Consider the following 12435-nt stretch of genomic DNA (forward strand, 5'->3'; position numbering starts at 1 on the left):
GCTCCTTTCTACAAGCCTTATACTCCTCTAGATCCTTAATATCTTCTAGCTCTCTGAACTTTTTGTACGCCTTTTCTTCCTGTTTAGGTTAATCACAACCTTTGTGCACCACGGTTCCTGTGTCCTACCAAAACCTCCTTGTCTCATCAGAGCATTGTCGTGCAGAGCTCCAGACAAACATTCCTTGAAAATCTGCCACCTTCCTTCAGTACTTTTCCCCAATAACAACACATTCCAGTTTATTCGTCCAATTTTCTGCCTGATGTCTTCATATTTCCCCTTACTCCAGATAAACACCTTCCTAGCCTGCCTGATCCTATCTCTTTCCAATGCTATCGTGAAGGAGATAGAATTATGATCTCCATCCCTGAGATGCTCTGCCACCAAGAGATTCGACACCTGTCCGGTTCATTAGCCAGCACCAGTACAGCCTCTCCTCTCGTAGGCTTATCCACGTGCTGTCGGGGAAACCCTCCTGAACACACGTAACAAACTCCTCCCCATCCAAACCCCTTACCCTAGGGATATTCCAGTCGATGTTTGGGAAATTAAAGTCTTCTATCACGACAACTCTGTTATTACTACATCTCTCTAGGATCTGTTTCCTATCAGCATGTCAACTTCCCTGTCGCTATTGGGCAGCCTATAGAAAACACCCAGCAAAGTTATTGACCCTTTGCTGTTCCACCCATAGAGACTCCGTGATGAGTTACTTCACTACATCTTGTAGAAGATACTCATTGCTATCATCGTGCATGGACGGTGGATGGTGCTGAATGGGTGCCAATCAAATGGCTGCTTTGTCCTGGACGGCATGAGCTTGTGTGTTGTTGGAGCTACATTCATTCAGCAGAGTATTCCATCATACTCCTGACTTGTGCTTGGTAGATGAAGGACAAGCTTTGGGGAGTCAGGAGGTGAGGTACTTGACACAGGATTCCTAGTCTTTGACCGACTACTGTAGTTGCAATATTTATATAGGTAATCCAGTTAAGTGTCTGGTCAGTGGTAACCCTTCAGGATGTTAATGAGGATTCAGTAGTGGTAATGCCATTGAATGTTAAGGGGAGTTGGTTAGATTTTTCTCTTGTTGAAGATGGTCATACGTTGGCAGTTGTGTGCATTTAATGATATTTGCCACTTTCCAGCCCAAGCCAGAATGTTGTTCAAATCTTTCTGCACAAGGGCATGGACTCCTTCTGTACCTGAGGAGTCCAAAACAGTGCAGAATATTGTGCAATCATCAGTGAACATCATACTTCTGACCTTATGATGGGGGGGGGGGGGGGGCGGGGCGGCGCGGCAGCGGCGGCGTGGTATGTGTGTTGGTGGGGGGTGGCGTGGCGTGGTGGTGGAAGAGAGAGAGAGATTATCAATGAAGCGGCTGAGAAACTTCTGCAGTGATGTCCTGGGACTGAGGTGACTGACCTCCAGCAGCCACAAGTATTTCTTTGTGCTAGTTATGTCTTGAAGCAGTGGAGTGTTTTCTCTGATTCGCATTGATTCCAGCTTTGCTATGGTTCCTTGTTGCCACACTGTCAAGTGCTGCCTCTGTCACTATTACCAAGACTAGCTTTTAATTCCCAGATTTTTTGTTGAATTTAAATTCTACCAGCTCCTATGGTGGAACCCATGTTCCCAGCGCATTAGCCTGGACCTTTGGATTGTTGGTCCACTATTACCACTGTGCCAGTCAATCACCATAAGTATGGCTTAATTCTACATTATAATCACTATGATTTCATGGTTGGTTTGTATGATCAGATACCTCCTGCCAGCTCCCACAGTCATTTTTTCTTCTGGGAAAAATGGAAAACTCAGCCAGTATGGGGGAACAAAACTTATATTCAAAACCTGTCCAGGAATATATCTGTTAGCTCAACACGTTTCCTGAATGTCTCAATTCCATAAAGTCGGAGTAATGTATCAACAGGCATGCAGTTCAGCATTCTGTCAACAACAATCGGGTCACCTTCAAGTCTACACCGCTCCTGAGCAAATAGATCGAGCTTTTAAGCCTATCTGACGTTATTCAAACCAGAAATCATTCTCATAGTTCGCCATCAGTGCACGATACTTGGAAAAAGTGCTCAATGTGAGAGGACCAAATCTGGGCACAATACTGAAGGTGTGGCCTGCGCAAGGACGTGTATAATGATGGAACTTTGCCCTTAATTTTGCTGGACTCAACACAATCTAATACCCCGTTAGCTTTAGCAACAGTCCTTTATTGGTCATGAAACTTGTACAAGATACCTTGTACAGTAATGCAAAGGTCCATTTTTGTTACATGAGAGCTGTTAATTTTAATCTTAACCATTTTTAATATTTAGATGGAAAACAGGAAATGCTGAAGTTGGGTGTGGACCTACAACTTGATTGGATGACATTGGAAGATTTCCAAAAACACTTGGATGGAAGCGAAGACTTGATTTCTGCACCCAAAACAATCACTAATAGTGAGTATCAATGAAATTATTTTGTCTATTTTTAAATAGGAACATAAGAAATAGGAGCAGGAGTAGGCCATCTAGCCCTTCGAGCCTGTCCCGCCATTCAATGAGATTATGGCTGATCTGACGTGGATCAGTTCCATTTTCCTGCTTTCTCCCCATAACCCTTAATTCGCTTGTTTGTCAAAAACCTATCTACCTGTGACTTAAACATATTTAGCGAGGTAGCCTCCAACACTTCAACAGGCAGAGAATTCCAGAGATTCACCACCCTTTTGAGTGAAGAAGTTCCTCCTCAACTCTGATCTAAACTGCTCTTCCCCGACCCCCCCCCCCCCCCGCCCCGCCCCCGGCTTATCTTGAGGCTGTGCCTTCTAGTCCTACTATCCTTTTTATGCGGGAAGAATCCCTCTACCTCTACCCTATCCATCCCCTTCATTATCTTATATCTCTATAAAATCCCCCCTCATCCTTCTAAACTCCAACGAGTACATACCCAGTCTATTTAGTCTCTCTCCATAGTCCAACCCTCTCATCTCCTGTATCAGCCTAGTGAACCCCTGCACGTTGCAGCTTTTCGCCTTTTAAATAATAATCCCTCCTACTATTATTTCTGCCAAAGTGGATAACCTCACACTTGCTAACATTATATTCCATCTGCCAGGTCCTCGCCCACTCGCTTAACCTATCCAGATCCCTCTGCAGACTTTCCACACCCTCCACGCAATTTGCTTTTCCACTTATCTTCGTGTCATCAGCAAATTTCGTCACCCTACACTCAGCCCCCTCCTCCAGATCATCTATATAAATGGTAAATAGTTGAGGCCCCTGCACTGATCCCTGAGGCACTCCACTAGTCACCAACCACCAACCAGAATAGCACCCATTGATACCAACGCACTGCTTCCTATTAGACAGCCAAACCTCTATCCACGCTAACACCTTATCCCCAACTCTGTGCACCCTAACCTTCTGTAGCAACCTTTTATGAGGCACCTTATCAAATGCCTTTTGGAAATCTAAAAACACCACATCCACTGGTTCTCCTCTGTCTACCACACTAGTCACATCCTCATAGAAATCCAATAAATTTGTCAAACACAACTTCCCCTTAACGAATCCATGCTGCGTCTGCTCGATCAAACCAATCAGGCGCCTTGCTATCTCTTCTTTGTAGTTGGAAAAAGGCTAGAATCCGTCATCAGAGGTTAAACTAACCGGCCTATAATTCCCTGCCTTTTGTCTGCTATCTTTTTTTAAACAGCGGCATAACATTAGCCGTTTTCCAATCTTCTGGCACTTCCCCGGAATCCAGCGAATTTTGATAATTAATTACTAAGGCGCCCACTATCACCTCTGCCATTTCTTTCAGAACCCTGGGATGCATTCCATCCGGTCCTGGGGACTTGTCCACCTTCAGTCCCACTAGTCTATCAAGCACTACCTCTCTAGTGACAGTAATCACATTCAGACCCTCAACTCCTACCATCCTTCTATCTTTAAGATCTGGCAAACTATTTGTGTCCTCCTCCATGAAGACCGAGGCAAAAAACTTATTTAAAGCCTCAGCCACTTCCTCATCTCCCACCGCTAAATCCCCCCTCATCCTCTAAGGGTCCAACATTCACTCTAGCCAGCCTTCTCTTTATATATTTGTAAAAACTTTTACTGTCCTTTTTTATATTTAGTGCTAGTTTAGCTATAAACTAGACTATAACTAAACTAGTTTAGCTATAAACAAGTTCAGCCTTAGAGCCCACTTGCAATATCATTATGCTTGAGTAATTTGGTTGAGCTATACTTTGCATAACAATCAATAGTGAACTTGTAATTACAAAGTCCCATTTGAATTATAGGTTATAATCAGAAATTAGTTTGGGAATTTGCTAATGCTTATATGAATTATAGTCTGGATATCTGGCATACATGAAAATTAATCTAAATAATGAAAAATAGAGACTGGCATGAGTTTTTAAAATCTGTTCATCTACTTATTTTAACATCTTTTGGGTCTGCTGTGGCATTGTGTAAAGAATAATATCATTCCTTGAGTAGTTATACAAAAACTATTTTTCTGCTTTAGTTGAAAATGTCGGAGTTTGACCAGCGGTCAATATCTTATTTTGATAACAGGAGACAGCGATGCTTAAAATGTTAGACGTCAAACCACAATTATGTGCATTCTTGAACTTGCCATTAACTCTTGCATTGATTAGATAAAGCCATAAAATTTAAGTAGACCATTGCTCCTATACAAGTTCTCCATTATAATTTATTAAAAAATCAGTGTAAATATAGAGCGTGACTAATATTTATCCAAGTGTCTCCAACCTCAAATACTGTTTTGTAGGTGTCTAAGTAAAAGAAGATTCCGAGTTGTTTTCTTTAACCTTGCCTCAAATATCAAACAATGTTAAAATCGTGTGATGTTGCTGAAGCAGGCTCATGCCACTTCAGCCTGAAGTACATTTTAGCTTACTAAGGGAATTGATATGTTCTATTTCAAATCAGATGGTGAGTGTAGGCCAAATTATTTGATCATTTTAATTGAAATATATTTGTTCGTAGCTTGTAGGTATTGCTTGTAAGTCCAGCCCTAATTGCCGTTGAGAAGGTGATAGTAAATTGCCTTTTTGAGGCTGCTCCAGTAATCCATCTGGTTCAGGAACTCCCGCAGCACTGTTAGGTAGGAAGTTTCAGAATTTTGATCCAGCAATGATAGCTCCTAGACAGGGTAATGCATGACGTGGAAGGGAGCTTGCAACTGGCAGTGTTCCTTTTCATTTGCTGTCCATGCCCTTTCAGGTGGTAGGGAACATGGGCTTAGAGAATATTGTTGAAAGATATGTGGCAAGTTGCTGCTGTGCATGTAAATGGTACATGGTCTTTCTTGATTTTCAGAAGGCGTTTGACAAGGTACCATTTATATAGATGATCTGGAGGAGGGAACCGAGTGTATGGTGTTGAAATTTGCTGATGACACCAAGATTGGTGGAACGGCAAATTGCGCGGAGGGTGTGGAGAGTCTGCAGAAGGATCTAGATAGGCTGGGTGAATGGGCCAGGAACTGGCAAATGGAATTTAATGTTGGCAAGTGCGAGGTGGTCCACTTTGGTAGGAATAATGGTAGGAAGGACTATACTTACGTGGCGAAAAACTGCAGCAGGCGACGGTGCAGAGGGACCTCGGGGTCCTTGTGCATGAGTCGCAAAAACCCAGCCTGCAGGTGGTCAGGAAAGCTAATGGGATGCTGGCCTTCATAGCGAGGGGGATTGAATATAAAAGTAGGGAGGTCTTGCTGCAGCTGTATAGGGCATTGGTGAGGCCGCAGCTGGAGTACTGTGTGCAGTTTTGGTCACCGCACTTACGCAAGGATATTTTGGCCTTGGAGGGAGTGCAGAGGAGGTTTACTAGGCTGATACCGGAGTTGAGGGGGTTGAGCTATGAGGAGAGGCTGAATAAACTAGGCTTGTACTCGTTAGAGTTTAGAAGAATGAGGGGAGATCTCATTGAGACGTATAAGATGATGAACGGGATGGATAGGATAGAGGTGGAGAGACTCTTCCCGCTCAGAAAGGACAGTAGGACTAGGGGGCACAACCTCAAGATAAAGGGGGGTGAGGTTTAGAACGGAGTTGAGAAGGAACTTCTTCACTCAGAGGGTGGTGAATCTCTGGAATTCTCTGCCCGTTGAAGTGGTGGAGGCTGCCTCGCTAAATATTTTTAAGACGCGGGTTGATGGGTTTTTGATAAGCGAGGGGATTAAGGGTTATGGGGAGAGGGTGGGAATGTGGAACTGAGCCATGACAGATCAGCCATGATCTTATTGAATGGCAGGGCAGGCTCAAAGGGCTAGATGGCCTACTCCTGCTCCTGCTCCTATTTCTTATGTTCTTGTGTATCTTGCTGCTGCTCTACTGAAGCTGTGCTTCAACGGTTGAGGGAATGTATTTTAGAGGTGGTACCAATCACCCATTGATGGTGTCGAACCTGTTGGACCAACGTTCATTGAGACGTGGAAAATATTCTTTCACGCTCTTGACTTGTGCCTGGTAGAAATTGGGGGATGGGGGTGTCATTTGATAGAGGTTCCAGTCATTGACCTCTTGTAGCAGCTCCGTTTATATGGCTGGTCCAGTTCCATTTCTTAGTCCTCAAGATACTGGGGGATCCATTGAATGTTATGGACAGAGGTTTAGATTCTCTTGTTGGAGATGGTCATTGCTTGGCATTTGTATGGTGTAAATATTATTTGTCACTTGCAGCCCAAGCTGAATGTTGTTCAGGCCTTTTGCATATGGTCACAGACTGCTTCAGTATCAAAGGAGTCATGATTGTTGCTGAACATTGCAACCATCAACATTTCCATTTCTTACGTTTCTGATGAAGGAAAACTTATTGATGAAGCAGCTGAAAATAGTTGGGCCTAATACACTATCCTAAGGAACACCTGCAACAATGTCCTGAGGCTGAGATGATTGACCTCCAACAATCATCTTTCTTTGTGCTAAGTATGATTCTAACCAGTAGAGTTTTCTCATGATTCCCATTGGCTTCAGTTTTGCTCAGGATCCATGATGTCACATTTGAACAATTGCTGCCTTGATGCACTCTGTCAAGGGCTGAAACTCGCTTCACTTCTGAGTTCAGCTGTTTCATCCAGGTTTAAGCTAAAGCTGTAATGCGTACCCTTGGTGGAACCCAAGCTGAATATGAGCAGTAATTGGTGAGCAAGTGCTGTTTGATAGCACTGTTGCTAACACTTTTTCCATCATTTTTATGAATTGAGGCTACGCTGATAAAGTGGTAATTGGTTGATTTGGAATTGTCCAGCTTTTTGTGCACAGACTCCTCCACAATGAGGAAAATGAACCATTAAGGTGTTCACACCAAATGAGGAATGCAAATTATTTTTGATAATTATGAATTGAACATGAGCATGCCCATTGGAAATGATATTGCTGACAATTGCATTGTCCTTTGTAGAGGCACCGAGTTGCTCATCACTTCCCTAAAGCCCCAATTTCTTAGCATCTTTAATTTACTGAGAATTTTAATGTAATTAAGCTAGTAAAGTGCAAATGTGACACTAACAGATTACATGTATTTCTGCTTGATTTTATAAATCTGTTCATGTTGTAGGTATGTTGCGTGATGCGGTAAAAAGTGGGAATTACTTGACTGTAAAACTGGCTCTAAATTCAGGTCAAGAATATAATCTGGATCAAGAGGTATGTTAATATGTAGAGGATAATCCTCAGGTACATATATATTCTTTTCTGCTGCTATCCATCTTGACCTGTTTGTAGCCTTTGACAAAGTTGACCACACCATCCTTCTCCATCACACCTGTACAGTGTCCATCTGAGTGACACTGCTCTTGCCTATCCAGTTGTAGCTATAATATCTCATACAATGACTTACTTTCCCAACCCAATATACTTACTTCTCTGTCCCTCAGAATCATTCCTATGAATGTTATCCTCAGGTTCAAACTCACCCAAGCCCTTGTAGCTCGGCATTTCTCCACTTTGGCCTTTTGTGTACTCTCCACTTGCCCTGCTATTGGCGGCCAAACCTTCAGCCTAATGGGCCATAGCTCTGGAATTCTTTCCAGCGCTCTTCTCCATCAAGACACTATTTAAAATCCAAATATTTGACCAAAGGATCAGTTCCTTCTCTGAAAGTTAACTTTGGTGTAATGTCATTTTTTAATCTGCTATGCCCCTGTGCAGACCTTTTGATCTTTTTACTAAGTTAACAGACTTGTATAAATGGAATGTGTTGAATACTTACTTATAATTATAAAATGGCTATGGCACAGTGGAGGCCAATTAATGAATTAAAAATTAAAATTAATTTTTATACTTTATCTCACAGTACTTTATTGTAGATTTTTCTTTGAAAGACACAGATTTGTCTTAAACCACCAGTGAGCTTTTGCCTCCATGATCTGATGTTCATGGTGTGGTCCCAAGAGGAAAATAGCATCACTAATAGCAACTTCAGATCATGCCCATTTGTGTCCATTTTATTGTTTGCCTACATCTGAAGTTTTGTGGTAGGTGGCAGTGGAATGGTTGTGAAACAAATTTAGTTTCATAGTAAGGAAGTCAATTTTAAGAACAGCCGTTGTTATATGATCACTTCCTCTTGTGGAAGGATGGTTTAACTGTTAAAGTTGATCATTTGAGTCAGAAGTTCGTTGGTTCAAGTTCCATTCCAGAGATTCGAGCACATAACTCAGGCTAGCAGTTATGTACAGTCCTGAGGGAATGCTGTGCCATCTTTTGGAAAACTGCTGTTGTACATCTTAAGTGGTTGTGGTAGGTTTTTCTGTATTCATCACTGGGGGCAAAATGATGCACTGTTCCACGTGATTCAGATTTGGTCTCCGTTTGTTCTGAGGAAGTAACCAACTCATGTACGAGCTCTCCAACTAGATAATTATACAAACTTCTCAGATCTTTAAATTGACCTATGTATTTCATTATTAACTAATTCCTTATGCATGATTGGCACTTTGGTGTTCATCTACTAAGTAAGCACAAGGAGAAGAAAAATAGTAACTGACCTGTTTCAGGGATATTAAAGATCCCATGACAGTATTTCAAAGAAGAATAAGGGAGTTATTCTTTGTGTCCTGATATTTATCCTTCACATACTCATAAATTGTGGGGGAGCGGTAGTAGAGAGGAGGTGGAATTGGTCATTGCTACTTGTGGGATTTGCTGCGTGCAGTTTGGTTGCCATCTTGCCTAGAATAGTGACTGCACTTCAAGACTACTTCATGTTGCAAAATGTTTTGGAACATCCTAATGCTGTGATATAGATACAAGTGCTTTTAATGAATTGCTTTAAAACTGCTGTTCACAAACGTTTGTAACATTAGTGATGACCATTGTCAGCTTTATCCAAGCAGTTGAAGAAAATGAGAAGCTGAAGTGTGAAATCTGGTTAAATTTGAAGAAAATGGGCCCGTGGCCCATTTTAATTTTCTCCACATGTCTGATATCAGTTGGGTGGGGTGGTGGTGAATTGTCATCCAGTTGATCATTTAAAATTTCATATTTAGGATGTTGTCTCTGTTACAGGACCCTAGTGGAATGAATCTGGTCATGTTTGCAGCTGCTGGAGGGCAAGATGACATTCTTAGGTTGCTCATCAAGAAGGGTGCGAAGATCAGTTCCAGACAGAAGAATGGCACCACTGCATTGATGCATGCAGCTGAGAAGGTTGTGCCTTCTACTCCTTCTATTAGTTATTTATGCAGTTAGAATCACTTGTGCTTTTCTTGTCTTTGATGTGCAAATAAGTAATAAAACTGACCTGCAATTAATTTATTTCAGTAATCCTGTAATGGAAGTAGAATTTAGTAGCAGTTTGATTTTGATAGTAATTTTTTAATCCCAATTTAACTGGTGTCCTTATCTGCTGCTTTTCCAAACCAATCGTTATTAAATATTTGCATGAAATATTTCACTTCTCTTCTGTCAAGTTTGAGAGTAATGAAGGAAATTGTTCAATATCTAATTTTGGCTATGATGATATTGGCTGATGTGCTATAAATCCAGCTTATTAGCTGGACTTTCCTTGCTTGTACAGCTTTGTACTAAAGCTTCAACTTTTATTCCTGAATCAAATTATTGAGAGGTTAAATCATTACGTATTTGTAAGTTTTCTTTTCACTACTGTTTCTGCAGTGGTCATGTGAAAGCTCTGGAATGTGATGTTAGTACTGGTGTGTATTTAAAGAGGAAAAATGTGATTCTGATCTGGCTCCAGTCCTAAATGATGCTAGTTGAGGACCAGGTGACAAATGTCAAATATTCAAACCTTTAGCAAGGTCTGAGATTAGGAGTACTTGCATTTCTGAACATGGATGTTAATGTATGAAATGAACACTCAGCTAAAAGCTAAAGCATACAGTGTATTTATTAACGTCACAAGTAGGCTTACATTGCAATGTTAATGAAGTGACTTTGAAAATCCCCTAGTTGCCACACCCTGGCACCTGTTCGGGTACACTGAGGGAGAATTTAGCAAGGCCAGTGCACCTAATCAGCACTTCTTTCAGACTGTGGGAGGAAACTGGAGCACCCAGAGCAAACCCATGCAGACATGAGGAGAATGTGTAGACTCTGCACAGACAGTGACCCAAACTGGGAATCGAACCTGGGTCCCTGACGCAGTGAGGCAGCAGTGCTAACCACTGCCACCATGATTAGCACCTTGGTTAAAACTGTATTCTAACTAGTATGTGTGGTTACAAGTAAAGCCCATGCTAGTCAAATATTGTGTGGAATATAATAGTTGGAGTTGTAAGGACCAAAGGAAATTTAAGGAGTGTTTGATAACAGTCATGGTCTTGAATGCCTTCGATTTTCTGCTACTATAACACTATAACTTCACTGGAAGTGGGACAGAAACCCTATTTACATGTCAAAGACTAGAAAACTTCACTGAGAAGTAATAGCCCCATTTCTCTAAAATAAGGTGAAACATGTCCTGATGATGACGATTAAATAGCTATTATAACTGAATACGTCAAACAAATGTTCCCATTAACCACATACTCATTAAATGTAACTGTGTATAATTAATAGATGAGTATGTTTAACACACAAATATATTAACATCTTTTTTTTTCCCTTGTCTTTCCTTAGAATTATCTTACAACAGTGGCGATTCTTCTGGAGGCAGGTTCCCAAGTCAATGTTCAACAGATCAGTGGAGAAACTGCATTAATGAAGGTATATGTAACTTGTTCTGGCGATATCACCCAAATCTATCAGATGCGTTATGTTCATATCATGAATGAAGCTATAAGTTACAGAACAAAGAGTTCCGAAAACTGTGTTTTTGTTCCAAGTAGTAGTATAATCCCAGAGTTCTCATGAGGTGAACTGCTATTGGTATTTTGCAGTGTTTCCAAACTGGATAATCTGTTTTAGAAAGAAAAATATGACTCTTAATCTGCTTGTTCCAGTCATCAACTGTTAAGATGTACTGAACAAAGATTGAGTACTTTCCTGGAAGAAAAGTAGAGAGCACGTGTTGAAAATTTCTGGCCTAGTAATGAGTTGAGCTTTAGAATAGAGCAGGAAAATATTTATCACACTGAAGGATCTAAATCCAGATTGGAGTAGGGGTGTATTGGGGAAGGTAAAGCTGCTGTACATTTTAATTCCACTGCCACTTTGTGCTCAGCCTACAGGCAAATTCCATGATTCCTCACTAAGGAGAAAATGATTCTGAACAGTTAGGGAAAAAAGAGAATTTTTCAGGGGACTTCTATAAGAAGAGAATTTCTATGAACCAAATGGTTCAATAAAAGATTCAGACCAGGGCCAAAACATCAAGATTGTTATCAGCCTTATCTTGGAGGGTGACGTGGAGTGCATGGGGACATAGTTGGTGGATTAAAGAACACAAACTGAGCATTAAGCTGGAGAAAGCTAAAAATGAGGAAGGGTGGAGGACTTTGTAAAACAAAATTATGAAGTAAATGCACTGTGGGATAGAAAACTAATGGCAAGTTGATATGCAAGGGGCCTGATGTTGTGTGGGGTGAGAGCAGTGGAAGTTTGGGTGAATTGAAGTTTTTCTTAATGGAAGTCACCCACAAATCAAGTTTGGAGGCAGCGAATGCACTGTCAAAGATTTCAACCATTGTAGAAATAACACGAGTGGATGCAGTTGATGTGATGGAAGTAGGCAGTCTTGGTGACTGATGGCATATGGGATTGAAACTTGGTTCCAGTTCAGACAGAGTCATGCAATTTTGTATAATTTGGTTCAGCCAAGGACTATAATGTAACCATGGCAAATACGTGTGGTGATTTTGGTAGGCAGAGAAATAAGGTGCCATTGCTTTTTCCAGTATTCAGTAACAGGTGACAGAATAGGAGGAACTGTTCCCTTTGATGGAAGTGTTGAGAACCAGGGAACGTTGATTTAAGATCATTGTTTCTTTTGCCAT

The 12435-nt window shown here is 41.2% G+C and overlaps 1 protein-coding gene across 2 annotated transcripts in view; it reads left to right on the forward strand.

Moving 5' to 3' along the window:
- Positions 1 to 12435, forward strand: part of mphosph8 (M-phase phosphoprotein 8) — a 61896-nt gene that overhangs the window by 37616 nt on the left and 11845 nt on the right. For both annotated transcript variants that reach the window (XM_080197300.1, XM_080197299.1), the window contains exons 6-9: positions 2334 to 2459; positions 7596 to 7684; positions 9548 to 9688; positions 11120 to 11206. In XM_080197300.1, the coding sequence (XP_080053426.1) occupies positions 2334 to 2459; positions 7596 to 7684; positions 9548 to 9688; positions 11120 to 11206 (443 nt within the window). The remainder of the gene's footprint in view (positions 1 to 2333; positions 2460 to 7595; positions 7685 to 9547; positions 9689 to 11119; positions 11207 to 12435) is intronic.

The sequence above is a fragment of the Carcharhinus amblyrhynchos genome, chromosome 10 (assembly GCF_965287045.1).
Source record: "Carcharhinus amblyrhynchos chromosome 10, sCarAmb.v2.hapA, whole genome shotgun sequence".
Lineage (NCBI taxonomy): Eukaryota > Metazoa > Chordata > Chondrichthyes > Carcharhiniformes > Carcharhinidae > Carcharhinus > Carcharhinus amblyrhynchos.